We start from the raw sequence: 21,972 nt of genomic DNA, 5'->3' as shown, positions 1-21,972 counted from the left end.
AATACTAAACTAAATTATACTCTATAAACTATTTAAACCTACAAACTATTATATTAAAATTATAAAATTACTACTTAACTTATACTCATAAAATAAGTTAATAAAAATAAACACACATTTTGACCTGGTAAACACACGTAAGTTATTCATTATCTCTGTTATTTTTCTCATTTTTCTTTTTAAATTGCAAATATTTTGAGGATACATATTTTTTGTGGTACTCTTTTTATAAAAAAAGATAAATAAATAAAAAGAGAAAAACTACTTATAGTTGAAAATTCTAAAAAGGATATTATGGTATTTTTCTTTATTGTTTCAAATTAAATTTAACAATTTAAAAAAAATCAAAAAATTAATGAAACCAATTGTTTAAATAAATACAGTTTTTTTACAACTATATTTTTGAATAACCACGTTGATAAAATTATATCATATGAAAAAAAAATGATAATAAAAAAACTACAATACTAATAAATGGTGACATAAATATTTATCAATTTTTTATTCGATGTAGACATAAAAGACACATTACTTCCGACAGAAATGCAACAAACATTTTTCTAAAATTCATTCGTGATAGAATATTGTCGAAAATTCTATTCAAACTATAAAAATTTTAATTATATTTTAGAAACTTTTAAAGTACATTTGAAAATTAACGTATTTTGATAATATCAAATTAAATAACATATTATCCAAAAATAAATTTAATCATATTTCAGATTTAATATCACCAAATTCTTAAAAAAATTATCTTATGAATCTATTTTAAAATTATATTTTTTGTTATGATTTAATTAAAATTAAATTTTTTATTTCAACTATAGAATCAAATTATTTAATTACTAAGATTAAAATTAAATAGATAAATATATTAAAAATTTTAATTTAATCAATTTAATAGATATTATAATAATGTCTATGTGAACAAATTAAAAAAAATTATTAGTCCAAATATTTATAGTACCATTATACTTTTTCTTTATATAGTACAATAGAATTTGTCTAATCTATACATTATAATAAAGCAAACATGATAAATTGGCAACTTTGACACGTGTCAACTAACTAGAGTGTTAGGAATATATCAAATTTCTATTAATAGAAATAATACGTGTAGGACATAAAACTTATGTTACATCACGACCTTTATCCACAATATATCCGCAGTTGTTGAGAATTTAGTGGTCAATTAAAAATACAGTACGACTTGACAGTTTTTTTTTTAAGATACTGCATACTTTCGTTGAGAAGTTAATGACCAATTAAAAAATAAGAAAAATGAATTAAAAATAAAAGATTTTTTTAAGAAAAAAACAAAACTTCCATTACATCATACATCTGTACGTGCGTTAGTTGAGAAGTTAATGGCCAATTTAAAAAATAAGAAAACAAATTATAAATAAAATACAATGCACGACTTGACATTTCACGATTCACGTAGTGACCAATTAAAAAATAAAAAGAATAATAATAAAATACAATCAATTGCATGACAGTTTTTGAAAGGTAATTGTTTTTTAAACACTACTTTAGCAACCGCCACTTCAAATTAATTTAATTAAAAAATTTATTTTATTTTACGAATTCCCTCGAACTCGAACTTCACCGTAGTCAGTTAACCGTCGCTGACAATCTCTCATGTTTAGTGCCTCTCTTATAAATATCATTCATATTATCTACTATATACACAATTCATTATTATTATTATTATTATTATTATTATTATTATTATTATTATTATTATTTTATTTTTTTTACCAAAATTCATTATTCATTTTTTTATCTTTCTTCCGAAAAAAATCAAAAGATTTTATTGCTTCAATTTCTTCAAGAAAAGAGTCATGGAATTTGGTTGATAAAGTTGTGTCATTGTTCGTCGTGTTGCGTCTAACAACTTTTTTTGAGTATACGGAACAAGTACACCATTTGTTGTTTTGTTTATGTCTGATGTCAACCTCAAAACATAAATTTTATGCTGGAATGGAAATGGTCTTGAGGATGATAAGGTTTAATTCTTTTTTTTTTTTTATAAATTCAAATTTTAAATTATATACGATATTAATTGTTATTAGCAAAGATGTGTTTCATATTTTTTAGGGGATAAAATTGAAGCGAGCTTTTGTTTCTCGATTTGAGATTAATCTTCTGGAGAGAGTATGTATGTTCTGCGTCTAACAACTTTGTGGTATATAGAACAATGGAATACCGTTTTAACAATAAACTACTGGTAAATTTATTTCAATAAAAGATTACTATTTTGTTATATATTTTTTTTTATTGTTTATGTTTCTAAATTTTGTTTAAAAAAATTGTAATTTGTACATGTATATTTCTAAGATTTGTTTTACGATTTTAAATTCTCTCATAAATGATTGTTGTCCGTCTTAATAGTTTTGATTCCAGGTTATCTAATAAATAGTGTTGCCAGAGTTATATTGTTCAAGTTAATTTACAGATTATGAAGAAAAAAAATAATAATATATTTAAATAAAGATAAAAGGTTATAGTGGAAATAAAATTTTGGGTTTATCACCCTAACGTGGAATGCTAATTGGCAAGAAATAAACAAAAAAAAAACTTTGATTCTATTAGAGGCCTTAAAGCAATTGAAACTTGATCACATGAGTGATTTTAAAAAAGAAAAAATATTAGGTGAAATTGTTGCAGGTAATATTGACTATCTATTTTGTATTTCTTTTCTTATTACTTTTATACAAATATATATTTATGAACTTATGAATATTACAAATTAATATATTTAAAATTTCTTTGATAGGGATATATACCAAAAGGGGATTGCCACCACACGCACACATTTTGTTATGGCTTGGAGGTTCAAATTCAACATGTAATGACATCGACAAGTTTCATAGTTTCATGCATGCTATCTTTAAAAAAAATACAATTCATTACATCGATTCGACAGTTTTATGTAGAAATGATGTTTTTCAAACTTCAAACACTGATTTAACAAATTTATTACATCACGATTTGATGAGTTTACAGTGATGTGAAGGTGTATAATGATTTTTTAAAAACTACTATTCTTATATTTTAATTTTACTAATCTATTATACATTTTTATGTGTATTGTAATTTTTTTTGTAATGAGAAGATTATTTTTCTGTAGTATTTTGTAAGTAGTACCAAAATAAAAGATATTTTGCCACTTAATACAACAAAATTTACAATTTTTAAATATAATGTATTTCATATAAATAACATATTATGTTGAATAATAAAAATAAAAATTCATTATCAAGTTACTTACTCATCTTTACATTTACTAATTTACTTAAGTTATAATAAGTTTTATTAGAAAGAAAAAAAAATTATTTGGACAATTCAAAAATAAGGCATTATCGAGAGTGGTAGTGGAGTGATGTCTATAAACATTGACCGTGAAAAAAAGTAATTTTTAAGTTAAATTAGAATTAAATTTTTGTTTTTTTGTTATAAATTGTTTTTTTTAAGTCAACTTATGTATTTAATGTAAATAAAATTTATAAGAATTAATATATATATATATATATATATATAAATTAATATAACAATTTATTTATTAAAACGTACGCTTTTTTCCCGTGGAACGTACGAGTTACACACTAGTATTTTATTATATTTGTATTTTGTTTTGAACCAAACGCTACCTTCCACACCAAACACAACCACATCAATTTGATGTAGTTACACACTCTAACGCAACACACAATACCGAAGTGAAAAATATTCATCCGCACATCAAAAACTCTAATTTTGAATTAAACTTTAAAAGTGACAATTACATAAGAACACGGTTCTTTTACAAAAGCAACATTTAAAATGGAATGGATGGAGTAACTATAGCAGATATAGTTCTATTTCAACATCTCAACCATTTTAAATGTTGCTATCACTAGTTTTAATATCCTCTAAGGTGCATTGTTTGATACAGTTTAATTATCCATCACATTAACACTTTAAGAAGGAGTTAAACAAACTCAAAACTTAAATGAGATCAAATAAATACATCAAATAGTCAACATTTCACAAAATAAAATAAAATAAAAAAACTGCGAAATTCGATATTATTACATCATATGTTCCAAGAAAGTATATCAGCCTCACCAGATATAACAGGAACAGATGATGCCTTAGAAGTTCAAAATAAATAGAGTTGAAATCAATAAGTAGAAGACCAGTTTGCAGCACTTCCAACTCTTGGCATGCCAGTTGTTTCCTTCTTGGAATTGGCGTCCACCTTGAAAGTCGCACCGCACACCTCACCTGAGCTATCGACCCTCGGAATAGGCTTCAATTCGTTTAGCGGATGCTCAAAACTCCTCAAACCTCCTGATGTTGTAAAGAAGCAACCTAAACACATGTGCAAACATATATATGTTACTTCTTGAATCAAGTAATTTGAATCAAATACATTGATAAGACATGTACAATATCGAAGAAATATTGATAGTGGAAGATCAATACAAGCGTGAGGAGCTTGAAATCGGCCGGATAATTTCATAGTAAACGCTAGAAATTCAATTGTAACTCGTAAAGTTTGTGGGTAAACATGAAGATTTTACACTATCAGCAAATCAAAACCAATTGTATGTGTGACAATAGAAGTATTTACAAGTAAAGTCAAACTTTTTTAAGGATCCGGTGATAATGATTGATTGGCATAGGCAAAAATCTATACACGAACTATTTATATGAATTAATTCCTTAAAAATAGTAAGGTCTCAGAAGAAGTTCATCTTAGTTGAACACATTTTAATCTTTTTTCTTTTATGATGGTTTACTTAAATCATGCCATTACCTTTAGGAAATGGTGCATAAGATTTGCCACAGCTCTTACTAACAGTCTCGGTCTCGTCTGAGAGAACTAGATTTCCATCAGCATCAGTTCCCCAGAAGAAAGGAACACTCCCGTCAGCATCCTGAAAAGAACCGCAAATCCGCAATAGTATGCAAGGTAAGAGCAGAAAATTATTGGAAAATATGACATGGCAAACAAAATAGACGCTAGGATTGCTCACGGCAGCAACAAATGCAGCTTTAGAGCTGTTGTCAAACAGGATAAACGCAAATTTGCCTTGGAAATCTCTCACAACTTGATCAGCGGGATAAGGACCACGATCTCTTAGTGTCCTGTAAGCCTCTATGACAATTGTCACCTCATTTGCTGTTTTGTTCAATCCATATTGTTGCTTAAGATTAGCAACATTATCAATGTGGCCTTGAAACAAGCAGAAGATGTCATCCACAACTGCAAATAGCCTGCAAAACAAAAGGAAAAATAAGTTACACTAATCTATTTTAGAATCACTTTTTAATTATCTTATTGAAAAAGATATAAGAAGAACTTTCTTACTTGATTATTTTGGTAATAACATATTTAATCATGGATCTAAAAGAAAAATGGAGAAGAAAATTGGGTGGAACCAAATGGTTGAGCACAAGTGGCTCATGAGCTTCAATTAAGAACGTATTGATCAGAAGGACCCAAATTTAAACCCTGGCTAGAACAATCCTAGACCAGGCTAGAACCTTCGATTACCAGGGACCCTTTCGGTAATTTATGAGGGTTAAGACCAAAAAGAAGAAGGAAATATTAGGCAAGGTTGTTCTAGGTAGAAAGATTAACAGATGACTCTGCAGAAAGCTACAGAAAAACTATATATAATTGTTAAGATCTAAGAATAAACAATAAATTATAAATGGGGAACAATATTGTATCATACACTCAAACAACCTTAAAGGAGAACCTATATAATAAGGTTTCATATTACATACGTTAGATATTTCTTCAGCTTTACATTAAGGTCATAATAATAGAAACAAGACAAATCAAGAGATTCAAGACAGAATAGAAAAACATAATATATGGAATCATGTGCATATATCCCAAATAAGGAACCAAAAGGAAAATGACAAAGCTCTATTAGTAGTAGGAACAAAAGTTGTATGTCTTAATCAAACACTTAAGATTGTGACTGTTCTGAAAAACTATCAATAAATTAATGACAATTATAAAACTGGACTATACCAGACCCTTTTTAAGGAAAGTTCTAATAAGGTTCAACAAGGATTTGATACGGTCAACAAATCACAATCATTCATATGTATGACTTTAAAAGTAATCATAATTAAAGTCAAACATTTTTAATGATATGATGATTATGATTGATCGATACATACATATAATTAAATCCATATAAACTACTCCAAACACTTTTTTTTATACATAACAAAACACACACTTTATTCCAACAAGTATGAATTCCAAAACACAATCTATAATCTTTCCCCCAAATCAAAATTAAACCAAATAATCAAAACATAAAGCTTTCATCTTCCACAAATCAAAATTTTGCCAAATAATACAACAAAAATTAAAAATAATTATAAAATCAACAACCAAGATTAAAACTTTGACCATCAAAACACATCTAAATATTACAAACTACAAATACAACAATTCAATTATCACCAAATGTTCAAGGGATCAAAAGGGTATGAACAACACTTAGGGTATATAATATATCCAACACAAAAAGGTTCAAACTTTGATCCCTTCAAACACACCCAGATGAAAAAAATAAAAAACAAATTTTGACATAAATATATAAATTTAGAAAAAAATAAAAGGAAAAGGGTTATTATATTATACCTTGGGAGTAGTGGATTATTTTTGTGAAGAGAATAGGCTAAAAGAGCAGAAGAAGCAAGGTTAAGGGTTACAGAAGAAGGGTAAAGAGAGGCAAAATGTTGACCCAAAAAACCATCTTTGAGTGCTGAAACAGAGTTTGTTGATTCAGGACTCTGTAAACCCTCTGGACTCTTCGCCACAGATTTCTCAAAAACTGCTAGCATTTTCTTTTTTTGAGTTTTTTTCTTCTTCTTCTTTCTGAATCTAAAAAAATGGATCCTTGCAGAATAGAACTGAATGTAAAGAAGAGAGTGTTTGTAGAAATCGGTAATATAGATTGATGGGAGGTTGAGACTGAAATTATGATGTAATAATCATAATCACAATATTATAATAGGAATTAATAATTAATTAATGCCTATAAGTCAAAATAATAATAACTAATGTCTAAAACATTTCATAAAAAAATTAATGTCTAAAATATAGTACTACTATAATTTTTTTAAGAAAGTCTAAAATGATGGTGGTTGGTTAGTGGGTGCGGTTAAAATGGATCAAAGATAACTTCCAATGCCTTGCATTTCGGGCTAATTTTTAGGAAAGTTAAGTACAAAATAATTTTTTTATCGAAAAATAGTATAAGAACATTCTAAAATATAATTAAATAAATACATAAAACTAGGAAAGGCTTCTCTAATACTCCCTCCTTTCCTTTCTTCTTGTTAGTTTTTATAGAAGAAAAAAAATTGTTTGTATTTATTTGTTGTTTTGAAATTTCAAGGTAAAATTAAATATTATTTGTTAATATTATTTTTAATTACTTATTATAGTGGAGGAAATAGTTGAATGAGATAATAAATAATTAAGTGTGGTATAAGGAAAAATAAATTATTTTATTCAGAATAATAAATTTATTAATTTTTTTGATATATGTATATAAATTTAAAACCACAATGTTGTAACAATATTATAACACATATATTTGTATTAACAATATTATAGCAATAAATTTTAAAATGAGTGATAATGTTAAAAAGATTAGTCAACTTTTCTAAAAAGAGTTATAATGTTAGCAAGAATGATGTCTGTATTTTCAGTTTAAAAGAAGGTGTATGTGTTAACAGTATCCAGCTAAACTTTTGAATTCAAGTAATTAATAAAATTATGTGAAAAATAAATAATTTAGTAAAATTTAAGTTTAAAATATAACTGAACAATCATTTATTAAATTTTATTTTTTTATGACCGGACTTCGTATTACTTAAAAAAAATATATAATATTAAATGATTAATACATAAAAAATTGTGAAATCTATCTCAACTATTCAACATTAGATATAGTTAATTTAACGATATGAATTCGAAGCTTTCGTAACAATAATTTTATATAAAAAAGTTAGCTAAAATAATTGTGTATACTTTTATTATTATAATGTATGGTTATTCGAACTAAAATTGAAAAATAAAGAGAGAGAAGTTGGGAGGAATTTGAAATAGAGTAGAAAAATATAGTACATAGAGATGGCTATTGCCTCGTTAGTTAATTTATTTTAGGCTAAATTACATTTGTGGTCCTTTAGATAACGTTTTAGTCTTTTATCTTTTTTTTTCCCGATTTAGTCCTTTATTCCTATTTGAAGATTTGTGTTACGAATTTGATGAAATTTGTATTATATTGAATAATATAATTAATTTTTGAGTTTTAATTGAATTTTTTTTTGAATTTTTGTATAAAAAAGGTTAACATTGTTGAAATTTTAAAACATAAAATATCAAATTGTCACTTAAAATTAAAATAAAGGACCAAGTCGGGAAAAAAAAAAAAGATAACGGACTAAAACGTTACTTGAAATTAAGTTAAATGACCACAGATGTAATTTAGTCTTTATTTTATTACATGTGAAACAAAAGCACACACTCCTTATCTTCTCTTATTTTCAAACAAAACAAATCAAATCAAAATTAAACTCCAAAGGAACACTTACATTTCTATCTCTTGAGACCATTGGGAGCACAAGGAGGGAACAAAGGGATCCTTCTCAATTCACCTATGACCAATGTTGCCATGTCTAAATCAAACGAATGAGGAACATAGGTGAGAATTGATATAATTCGAAGCTTTCGTAACAATAATTTTATATAAAAAAGTTAGCTAAAATAATTGTGTATACTTTTATTATTATAATGTATGGTTATTCGAACTAAAATTGAAAAATAAAGAGAGAGAAGTTGGGAGGAATTTGAAATAGAGTAGAAAAATATAGTACATAGAGATGGCTATTGCCTCGTTAGTTAATTTATTTTAGGCTAAATTACATTTGTGGTCCTTTAGATAACGTTTTAGTCTTTTATCTTTTTTTTTCCCGATTTAGTCCTTTATTCCTATTTGAAGATTTGTGTTACGAATTTGATGAAATTTGTATTATATTGAATAATATAATTAATTTTTGAGTTTTAATTGAATTTTTTTTTGAATTTTTGTATAAAAAAGGTTAACATTGTTGAAATTTTAAAACATAAAATATCAAATTGTCACTTAAAATTAAAATAAAGGACCAAGTCGGGAAAAAAAAAAAAGATAACGGACTAAAACGTTACTTGAAATTAAGTTAAATGACCACAGATGTAATTTAGTCTTTATTTTATTACATGTGAAACAAAAGCACACACTCCTTATCTTCTCTTATTTTCAAACAAAACAAATCAAATCAAAATTAAACTCCAAAGGAACACTTACATTTCTATCTCTTGAGACCATTGGGAGCACAAGGAGGGAACAAAGGGATCCTTCTCAATTCACCTATGACCAATGTTGCCATGTCTAAATCAAACGAATGAGGAACATAGGTGAGAATTGATATATATATTTGTAAAAGAAATATATTAAATTTAAGTTGTGAACGAAAAATTGATAGTAATTTTTACTAAAATAAAATGTAAATTAAAATTGCAATGAAAAAGAAAATAAAAAACACATTAACTATTTAGAAAAGTAGTACTCAATAATGTTTTAAGAAGTCCAATTTATTAATTGTTGAATCTATAATAACTAACAATTTATTTTTCAATGTAAACAACTAAATTATTGGTAAGAAATTATATCAAATTTATGTGTCAGTCAGTGTTGACAATTTTCATTGTTAAAAATATTTTATTTGAAATTACAACAGATATTAAAAGAGTCAAAATAATATACATAAACATATCAATAAAATGATAATATTTTGACTTTCTATTTATCGTAACTTTCTACTAATAAATTTATTTAGAGGAACTAAATATATATTATTATATATTATTGAGATAACTAAACATAAAATTATAAACGAAGACTATCACATGGTAATGAGAGGCTTTGCCTATCCTGTCTCTTGACTCAAATATATAAGCAAAAACAGGGTTGATCCAAAAAAAAAATAGCAGTAGAAGAAAAAACTAGTATATAATATTTTCACAAGAGTAAAAGACTCATAATGACCATTGGAAAAATATGAAGTACTAATTGTTTTTGAAAATTGAAAATTTATCAATTTGCATATATATTTCAAATGTCAATCAAATTATTCCTTAATAAGTATTAAAATATCTCTAGAAGTTATTGATCTCAACAAAAATTGAGATTTTTTAGAAGATATTTATTTGTGGGGTAAAATAAAATTTTATTATATTTACTAGAATAAAAAAAAATGTATCATGTAAGGGAAACTGCCCCTAATTCTTTGTACATAGATCCGTCTCTGATAAAAAGTATTTAATTAGACATAAATTAAGATTTATGATTAACTTCGTTTAATTTTTTTGATGCAATCAAATTTTATTGAATTTTGCATGAAAAATTGTTTTATTAAAGAGAATTTTGATTAAAAATAATAACATTAAATAAATTGAAACTAGTTATATTTTACACCACTAAATTTTACTTTTTTTATATATATATTTGAGTTAGGAGTATCACATGGAATTAAATATACATTTTCTTATTATATATATTTAAAGTGTTCTAAATTTATAGGTGTTAAACAAAATCTCACATTTTATAAATATTTTCTAACAAATAAAATTGCATGCCAATTCAATTAGGCATATTTATATCACTTATTAAGTGTGGAAATAGAGGTAAAAAAATGGATAAAAGCGAAGCGAAGCAATAATAGCGCAATGAATGTATGCCATAATATATTTTAATATATCAATATAGTAAGAAAAGGTGGTTATGTTGAATAGATTAGGTTGGTCCACTTCTTAAATAGCTATATAAATTCAGGCTCACACTGAATCTTATTAGTTACTTTATGAATATGCATGTTAAATGTAGATATAATAAATTGATCCTTCCTTTGAAAGTGAGACTTACATATTTGGATATTCAATTTCCAATAGAACCATTTATTGTAATAAATAAAAGGAGAACAAGGAAGAGCAGCGTGGTCAATTTATTTATGAAGACCAATCTCTCAGTGTGACTTCTGTATCATCATGATTCATCACAATTAAATTAGTCATATTGGATATAAATAAATTTTAAAAAAATAGAATTTATATTCCAGTCAAACCTCACTTTTTAGCTCATTATTTATAGATTCATAGGCAAAGTCAATTTTTTTTATTTTAAGCATCTAGAAAAATATGACTTAATTAAAAATAATATGCAAATGAGATTATATAGGCAAAGCCAATATTACATTAAGATGTGAAATGAGGACTAATTACTTGAGGAACAATGACAATGAAGCCGTGAGAAGCCACATGTTGTAAACTTCTCCTGCTTCAATAAGAGTAGCAATCAAAAGAGATTTTGGTGGTGGATCTGGAAATATAGAAAGGTTAAAAAGTTCACATGAACTAGAAAAGGAAAATACCAAAATAAAAATAAAAAACTTAAAAAAATATAAATTAGGATCTTGAAATTAATCAAAATTTACCCATTGTGTATATGAACAAGAATAACACTTTAGATGAGTGTTCTACTTACCAGAATCAAAGACATTAGCAACACATGCAAAACACCCATGATGGATAGTTTGCCTTCTATTTTGTTGAATAATTTAAAGATAAAGATAAATATGTCTTCTAGTTAGTCAAAGAATTTGAAGATAAGTTATATATATTTAAGGCTGGACAACAGGTTGGGTAGAGTGGGTTCGGGCCTAAAAACACCAACCGGCCCAATCCGCGGTTGAAAAATACAAGCTCAATTTTGCTCAATACAAAAATCGGGTTTACGGGTTGCGGGTACAACAGGTCACAGGTTAAACGGGTGGTTACAGTCAGGTTGAATCATTGTTTGGGTCATTCAAATTTTTTGACCTAATAACATGTTTATCAAAATAACTAACTATTTTTTTGTAACTTCTCATAAAAGTAGTAGTTTATTATCCATTCTAATACCACTTTTGAGCCATTTAAAGTCAAAATTTGTATTCATTTTTTCTTTTAAAATTGAGCTACTAACATTCACATAACATACAATAATATTCCTATAATGCAAAAGCTTACAACTACATTCACATAACATACAAATACAACAGCTTACAACTAAAGTTTTACACAATCCTTGTTTTTCAAGTCCAACAGATTACAACTAAAAGTTTTTCACAATCTTTGTTTTTCAAGTCTAACAGATTATAACAGCTTAGTTTTTCAACAACAACTAAGCCAAATTCAAGTTATAGATAAAGTCTAATATTAATACACACTTTTAAATTCAAGTTATACATAAAGTCTAATATTAATACACACTTCTTGGAAAATATTGATAGTTTCAATTGACTCTATGACAATACAAATATCAATATATGTTTCCAATTTGTTCTCATTGTCAACCTAAAAAATTAGAGCAAAAATTAGTATTCAATAATCATTGTAAAAATATGTTGTTGATGTGTACCATAGAAAAAATAATTTAATACCGTGTTTGCAATCAACATTAAAAAATTCCAGACTAAATGCCAAATTTACTTTAGCTTAGTTTCATGTATAGCAGTCTAGTTTGAATCAAAAATAATGCAATCAACATGATTAGATCATTCATTTTGAATCAACAATAAGGTCAAACTAAGAAATCAAGTTGACATACCCATATATGTTGTTCAAAATAATATAAATTGTTGCTACTAACTTAACTAATGTTAAATAAAGATTTAACACCAAACAATCTGCAAGAACTCCAGTAACTAGAGAATCAATATTCATACTCAGTTCTTTAATTTTATTAAAAATAAAATTCATATAGTTCGCAATTGACTTAAGATAAAAGGTAACATACATATGATAAAACGCTTGTTTTTCTATGACTTGCAGCAAAATCAGTCTCGGAATATCATGCACCAGCTGTTGGGAAATAGAAGGGTAATTATATAAGAATAACAAATTAAACATATGTTCTTGGTTTTAACAGAAATGATAATATATGCTAACATATATCTATAACATGTAGTTTAGATTTCTAACAGAGTAACATTTGTAGTTGTGGTTACTTACAATTTTGGTTACTAACAATTTTTAACATTTAAAAGAATAATAAGATATAATAATAATAACTTACCAAGCAGAACAACAGTTTATAGAAATCCCAAAAAACTTGTGTTGATATTGTCATAGAGCCTAGTCAGTATTTGACTTAAGTTTGTGTGACTTCAAAAAATTCAAAAAAATCCAAATCTGAAAAGTTTGGCAGAATTAGTTAGTATTAACACAAGATTGACAAAATCATTTCAAATTAGTAACAGTAAAAAGGAATATGACATACAATAATTTTATTCAACCACAACTAGGTGGTTGTGATGATGAGCCACTTGCTGTAGTTGCATTTTCCATGGACATTCCTTGAAACTCTGAAATAATTAACAAAATAATAAACATTAGACTATATTATGAACATATAAATATATTAGGAAGTTCAAACAGTTAAAAGATACATAAATAATTTTACCTTTAATAATTTCTTTAGAAAGATCAACATCTTCACTAAGATTTAAGTCTTTAAAACAAGTGAGTTTAGGTTTTAGCCAATTCTGAGTGCAAATTAATGCTTCAGCCATTTCTGGCTTTAGAGAGCTTCTAAAGGTCTCAATGACTCTCCCACCAGTACGACAAGCACTTTCAAAAGTAATTGTAGACACCTGTATGGCCAAAATATCTTTGGCTATAAGAGATAAGATTGGGTACTGAGTTGCATTACATTTCCACCAAGCAAGAATATCAAACTTTTCACTCATCAAGCTCATTTTGTTGGTCAGTGAAGTCTTTCTCTTTCAAATGGTATTCAAAAGCTTGTGCTCTGGCGATATGTGAATTATGGGCAACAGCAATAGAGGTTACATCATGGGATGCATTACCAAAGATTTTCAACTCTCACGATGCTCCCCTGACATTCTTGGACCACATTCATTAAACTATAAAAAAAAATTATAAAAATTCAACTCTCACGATACATACAATTCAGAAGAAGTCAATAAATTATAAAAATCGTCATTACATATAAAAAAATCAGTAGATAAAAAAAGTAAATAAATATAAATTGTTTAACAACAATCCTAAACCATCAAACTGAATAAAAAGATTTATAACAAAGATGAAAAAAAAAAAAGAGTTGAAAAGCTAACCCTAATCATGCAAAAAAAAAAACTAAATCAAAATCCTAATACATAAAACTACATGCAAAAACAAAAAAAATCAAACTGTAGAAAATCCAAAAACAAAAACAATAGCTAAATCAAAACCCTAATCATAATAAAAAGAAATAAGAACCCTAATACAATGCGAAATAGATTAGAAAAAGATTAACATGTTTAAAACAACAGAGATGAAAAATGTTATTTGTAAACACGAGATTGAAAATGCTAACAAAGAGGAAAATGTTTAGAACAACAAAGACGAAACTAACAATCAGAAACGAAACTAAGACAAAACTAACAGAAATGAAACTAACAAAGATGAAACTAACAGATTTAAAACAACAAAGATGAAAAAAGACAGTTTTTAAAAACGAGATTTTTAGACCGAAAAGTTAGAGAGTTGAGAAATAAGATACATTAAGTGATAACCTGGAGTGGATGTTGACCTCCTTTTAGACTTGAAGGAATTAGGGTTCGTTGGTGTGACTTGAGTTATGTGTATGTGATGAAGAACTAGGGTTCGAGGGTTTGAGAGGATGACTGATGATGAGATAATTAAATTAGGGTTAGGGGTGGGATTGTGTGAGACTCTGATTGAAATTAGGGTTGGATTATTTTAATGATAATAATAAATATTATAAACTATAATCGGGCAGGTCGGTCACCACCAATCCAAAATCCATGACACGAACCCGCTCGCGTCTACCCTATTGGACCCTCCAATGTTACCCTCCAACCCGCCCAATTCACCTCACTCGTTGCAGGTCGGGCAGTATAGGAAAATGCTATTTGTAAACACGAGATTGAAAATGCTAACAAAGAGGAAAATGTTTAGAAATACAAAGACGAAACTTACAATCAGAAACGAAACTAACAAAGATGAAACTAACATATTTAAAACAACAAAGAAGAAAAAATACAGTTTTTAAAAACGAGATTAAAAAGTTTAGAACGAAAAGTTAGAGAGTTGAGAAATAAGAGATAATAAGTGATAACCTGGAGTGGACGTTGACCGCCACTGACCATTGTTGGTTGCCGTTGAGACTTGAAGGAATTAGGGTTCGTTGGCGTGACTTGAGTTCTGTGTGTGTGATGAAGAACTAGGGTTCAAGGGTTTGAGAGGATGACTGATGATGAGAGAATGAAATTACGGTTGTGGGTGGGATTGTGTGAGACTTTGATTGAAATTAGGGTTGGATTATTTTAATGATAATAATAAATATTATAAACTGTAATCGCCTGGGTCGGTCACCACCGGATCAAAATCCATGACCCGAACCCGCCCGCGTCTATCCTATTGGACCCTCTAATGCTACCCATATGACCCGTTGGATTCGATCCAATTTGTTCAATTCACGTCACCCGTTGCGGGCCAGACGGTATAGGGCGGACCCATCTTATTTGTCCAACCCTATATATATTGAATGTGGTGTGACTTTTATAGACGTGCTTTTATATACTAATAGTCTTATCAAATCTTGTTTAATTGGATCTTTTGGTTAGAGAAATTAGTCATATTTTACCAAAATAAAAAATTCCGGTAGATATTTTTTAGCTAGAGATATTATTTCGGTAGTATATATTTTTAATCTTCGTATCGAAAAAAAATTTCAAAGTTTTTTAATAGAAACCTTATGTACTAGAAAACTTGTGAAAGGTTTTTTGAAAATAATGTATGTATCGGAAATCTTCTAAATAGTTTTCTAGTAACTTTCAGAAAACTTTTATCTACTGAAAATACTTTTTTACTTGCTTTGAAAATGTTGAAAATGATAAAAAGAAAATAATTTTAAATTGGTAAAATAGTAAAAAAAAAAATTAAAGGTATATTTAACATTTTTATAAATTTGTGGAGGTATAATTAAGTACAAAAGTGGAGTACAAAGTAAATGTTTCTTTTCCTTCAAATAGTGATATTAAGTACATATGTTTGGTGGACTTTAACTAAAAGGTCCAACAAGACAAGATTTATGAGACTTGAATGATTAAAAAGTGAATGTTAAGAAATTTTTACTCTATACCCCACCACGTTTATACTTCTATCTAATATTTTACCTAAATTATCTATTTTGTTTTACTTTTTATTAAAAAATTGTTCCACATTCACCATCTTCAATTGTTTTATGAAAAACTTAATCTTCAAGCTTTCTAAAATGCAAATATATTTTAAAAAATTTAGAATTCAATTTTTCTAAAATATTTTTCGTGTTTCAAAATCTCAAATTTTAAATTTACCAATACATACTACTCTCCAACTATTTTATTTGATACTCACATATTTAAATAAAAAAAAAAAAATCAATTTTTACCTCTTTCATTAAAAAATTTTGACTCGAATTTTACCCACCACAAATACAAAATTTCAGGTATGTAATTTTTTTCTTCAAAATTATAGTTTAGAAATTAATATAATAAAAATTCCAAATTATTTTTATATATATATTTTTACATTTCTGGCATGTAAAAAAAGGATAAAAAATTGTGATTTGTAAAGAGAATAGAGAAAAAAATTTACATATCAAAAAAACTTTAAAAAAAAAATTTACGTATCCAAAAGTTTTGATATGTAAACAAAATGAGAAAAAAACTTATATATCAGAAATTTTGTTTTTAAAATTTACTGGTATTCAAACAAAACTAAGACAAATTTTTGTATTAAAAATTGTGTTTTTGAAATTTTCGTTAAATATAAAAAACTGAGATGTGGGGTGTAAAAAACAAACTCATTTTTTTAAAAATCTTTTTATTATGTATAGTATTTTTAGAAGTTCATATAAAAAGTGGAGATAAGAGTCAAAGTCTGCCTATAACATGCAATTCTCCCAATATCTTTAGTATTTATCTTTACACACGTATATTGCAATATGAGAATGTCAATATGATTTAGGCCTTCTTGTGACAATTCAAAATGAACATAAAATAAATACTATAATCGAAGTTATGAGGTATGGTTATTATAAATTAAATAGTGATGATGAGGTTTGATCCAATTAATGATAAGAAAAGAGAAGTTATAAATGAAAAAATATATATAACGATTTTACCAAATTTATAATCTTATAAAATATTATGTATTTATTATTATCGTTAATGCTATTTTGAAGGTAATGACTTGAACATAATGTATATGATATTAATTAAAGAGTACAGCTGAAAGAAGAAAAAAAATCAATTAAAAAATACTACTCTTTTTATTCCATAATAAATGATCATTTGATTATTTTCCACAAATTAAAAAAAGAGAATAAATAAAAAATAATAATATTTTTTATTAAGTTATATTTATTATATATTGGTGTATTTATTGTTACCTTAAATATAAAATAAAAGATATTGATTTAAGAGTAATGTAAGTAGTACTCTATTCAACTTTATTTATAAACAAAAATATCTTTTTATATAAAAATTATCACATTTGGAACTCTCCACTGCTTTATAAATAGGAGAATTAATAAGAGGTGTTTTTGAAATAATGATATTAAATAGAGTTGTATTTGGCGACTTTTATTGATATTTAAGCTCAATAAATTATGATGACTTTTGTTTAAAAATAAGGTCGGAATAAGTATTGATTAACATGTACATTGTATTATGACATTATTTCAATCATCAAATGAATTTAATTAACTAAAATACTAATATTAAGTACTCCAATCATCCTTATTTATAAGTTCCTATCACATTGCATATCAAAAAAACTTGGTAGTGTATAGACAATTTGTAGTATTATTGTTAAGGGATATATTTGAAAAAAAGTAATAAATGTATATAAAAGTTTATAAAGGGATAGTCTTATATTTAGAACCAGATAAATGTGTTATAAGGATCTTATAATTGGAGACAAAATGAGTAATTAGATGGATGGAAATACAATAAATAACAGTATATTAATAAATAAATAAAATTAAGCTTAAATGTTGTTTTGGTTCTCTTATTTTGTTTAAAATAATTTTTTAATTCTTTTATTTTAAAAACTGGTTTTTTAGTCCTTATGTTAACTAATTTTTTTTTTCTTCTTCTCCACCATTTTTAATGACGTGAAATTCTTATTAATGATCTTTTATTTTATTTTCTAATTAATATTTCATTTTGAATATAAAAAAAGATGTAATTTGGGACAAGTAAATATGTAAATGAGATACTTATAAAATAGACATACATAGTATGTTGTCCACAAGGACTGAAAATGTGGTGTATAAAAACCAGACCCATTTTTTTAAAAACTTTTTATTATCTATAAAGGTATTATTTAAAGTTCAAACAAAAAATGGAAAAATATAAGAGTAGGAGTCAAGTTATGGAATATGAAATCCAATTCTCTCAATTGCATTGATATTTATCTTTTGTGAATGCCAATGATTTGGGCCTCCTTGAGATAATATAAAATGAACAGGAAACAAAAATTGTAATTAAAGTTATAGGTTTGGTTATTATATTAAATAGTGATGATGAAGTTTGATCCAAATAATGATAAGAAATAAATTTAAAGAGATGTTATAAATGGAAAATATGGAAACAACAACTTTAAAAATTTATAAACATATAAAATATTTATGTATTTATTATCATTGTAAATATAAAGTTGAAGAAAATAATTTGAGAATAACATACACAATATTAACTAGAGAGTAGAATTAAATAAAAAAAGTAATTTCAATAAAAAAAATTGAAAATAATCACAACTATATTGTTAAAAAAATATATCAATTATTTGTAGCATACCCCACTAATTTATTGAAAAGAAGAGAAGAATTGATTATATATGAACAGTCAAAGTGATCCGCTTTGCTTAAAGAAACATGTGATCATAAGAATCAATACTGATAGAAGAATAATATAAAATAAAAAAAAATAAAAACTTTTATTTATTGCGATAAAGTCATTTAAAATAAAACTTAGAGTCGAATTTTACCAAATAAAAGTTCAAATAAAAGAACCTTAAATAACTTTTTCTTTTCTTCAAAAAATACCTAATATTTTCAAGTGGAAGAATCCATAACAATGCTCACCGTAGGAAAGCTGGATTTCGTACTCCTAATTGGATTTATACTCCTCAAATTATTAAAAATTTTAAGAAAATTATTTATTTTTTAATCAATAAACAGTAAAAAAAAATACTTTAAAATTATGCCTTGAAATTTTCAGTAGTTAATTTTATAATACTAAAAATTTCCAATTTTTAAAATTCCTTATAGTTACTTTTACTCAACCAGAAATTTCAAAAATTCGATATTTTTTTTAAATAAGCATTGAAAAAACACAACTAATATAGATTTCACTGAAACATTCACAACTGATCAAATTTTTTAGTCACGAGAAGCTGTCATATTATAGACAAGAGAGATTGACCGACAAAATCGAGTAGTGATCATTACTCGCTCTGGTTCTTACTGAAAAAAATGTAAAAAAAAATTACAAAAAATTAAAAAAATAATTGTTCAGAAAAATTCAATGAGAAATGAAATTTTCAGTGAACTTTCCTGAAATTTAAAATTTACAATAGTTAGGAGTCAATATCGGAAATTTCATTTTTTTGAAGAAATTTCTGAGAATTTCACTCGTAAATTTAAAATTTTCAGTATTAAAAACAAACTACCGTAAATATCAAATTTCACGATGAAATTTCTGTTATTGAAAATGACTACCAGAAATTTGATTACTTTTGAAATTTTCATTGAAGAAATTTTTTAAGTAAAACTTATTTTTTCAGAAAATACAAATTGTGGGAGTACGATGATACTATTTTATTTTTATAATTTATTTAAGGATATTTTAATCATTTTAAATTTAAATTTTTTAAATAAAAAATATAGAGTTAAATGGGAGTACCAAATTCAACTTTCTTGTTATAGCTCATAAATCTTAAAATAAAACAATTCCTAGGGATCCAATAAAAAAAGCCCAAACCAACATTGATAAACAAAAGCACACAAAAAATCAGCTTGTCTTTATCTTTACCAATCACACACACCTACACTGAAATGTGACTCTTTTTTTCTCTTTTGACTGCTAGGTCCAAGATACTCTTTTCTTTCCACATCAATGAAAGAAAAACAACTAAACTTCAGATTTTTCATCACATTGGGTCGCATTACTTTTACTTTTCCATTAAAAATATACATAAAAATACTAACGTATGACCCCATGATTAAAGATACCAACCCCTATCTAGCATAACTAGGGACTTATTTAATTTACCCTTTTTACAAATGGATCAAAACCCCACCATGTATGTGTATATATATATATATATATATATATAAACTTCAAATTTCAAATTTTTTATGTAAAAACAAAAAGTAGAGAAATTTGTTTACCTAAATATATAAAAAAAATTGAGCATAAACATTATACATCATAAATTTTAAAATTTAAAATAAAAATTTAGTATGTAAAACAACGAAAAATGAGAAAATTTTACATATTGAAAATTTTGTTTTCAAAATTTTTAATGTAAAATATCTGAGAAAAAAAATTGTAAAAAGTATTTTATATATCAAAAAATTTATTTTCAAAATTTTTTATATTTAAATAAAATAGAGCTTTGAGGTATAAAAAATAAACCATTTTTAATAAACTTTTTATCATCATCAAATGTACTTTTGGAAGTTCATGCAAAGAGCAGCAAAATGTGGGGAAGGAGTCAAAATATTTAGATATGAAATCTAATTCTTCCAACTTCATTAATCTTTATCTTTAATTTTATCCGTGTAAAGCAAAAATTAAAAAAAAAATCAATAGAAAATATTAAAAAAAATTACTCTTTTCTTTCCACAATAAATGATTCATTTGATCATTTCATAAAGATCAAAAAAATATAAATAAAAAATAAGAAAAATGTAATTTTTATTATATATTAAATATTTTAATAAATAATATTTAAATTAATGAACGTCAAAATTACTTTTGTAATCTATAACAAAAGAGTCTAGAATATCTTCTACATAAATTCTCATAAAAATTATTTCTAAAAATATAAAGTTAAAATTGATTGTTTTTTATAATCTATAACTAATGGAACTAAAAGTTGGAGGCAAATCCACTAAGTCAAAGTTTCAATAGAATGACCCATGAAAACCAGCTTGTGTGCACTACTATCATGTTTCCTATAGATATGAGAAACAACAAACTCCATCTACTTACAATGCTTGAAGACATTTCTATTCTAAAGCTTCCAAGGGATTTTCTTTGAGTTGTTGAAGGCATCAATCAACATCTTGAAAAGAGTCACATTCTAGTCCAAATTGTATGTCAATTATTAACAAAGACAATTTCTATGGACACTATAGCTGTTGTTAAGTCGGCTTCAAAGGCACTAGTGGTGTCAATAAAAGATACAAAACAACCAATAATAGATACTCTAAAAAGATCACTACAAGAAAAAAATGAGTAGTCCTTTTGTTACAACTTTTTTTAAAAATAATCAGTTTTTAAAAATAAAAATAAAAAACACCACTTTTGAGTTTTTAACGATTGATTATAGTTTTTGATAATTAGAATCTAAAAGTTATTTTAAATGAGAAATTGTTTTAAGTAACTTTTTTCAAAAGTGTTTTAACAAATAATCTCTTAATTATTATAGTAATATCACTATTTTTTTAATATGTAACAAATACTCCCTTGTAGAGTTTTTAAAATCATCATTGATATTTACATTTCAACCAACTACAAGTGATGTCTTTCGATCCACCTAAATAATAGTAGTAGGAGCTTTTCTAA

The 21,972-nt window shown here is 25.8% G+C and overlaps 1 protein-coding gene across 1 annotated transcript; it reads right to left on the bottom strand.

Moving 5' to 3' along the window:
* Positions 1 to 3,970: 3,970 nt before the first annotated feature.
* On the bottom strand, positions 3,971 to 6,988 carry LOC101499374 (stem-specific protein TSJT1-like). Its single transcript, XM_004497932.3, has 4 exons — positions 6,659 to 6,988; positions 5,025 to 5,265; positions 4,805 to 4,925; positions 3,971 to 4,356 (listed from the first exon to the last, which is right to left on the bottom strand). Exons 1-4 carry the CDS (start codon positions 6,859 to 6,861, stop codon positions 4,166 to 4,168), a joined length of 756 nt encoding a protein of 251 aa, XP_004497989.1. The 5' UTR covers positions 6,862 to 6,988; the 3' UTR covers positions 3,971 to 4,165.
* Between the last annotated feature and the right edge of the window lie 14,984 nt (positions 6,989 to 21,972).

This window comes from Cicer arietinum, chromosome 4, assembly GCF_000331145.2.
Source record: "Cicer arietinum cultivar CDC Frontier isolate Library 1 chromosome 4, Cicar.CDCFrontier_v2.0, whole genome shotgun sequence".
Taxonomy (NCBI): Eukaryota; Viridiplantae; Streptophyta; class Magnoliopsida; order Fabales; family Fabaceae; genus Cicer; species Cicer arietinum.
The sequence above is the reverse complement of the archived record's forward strand: the minus strand, read 5'-3'. Positions and strand labels throughout refer to the sequence as shown.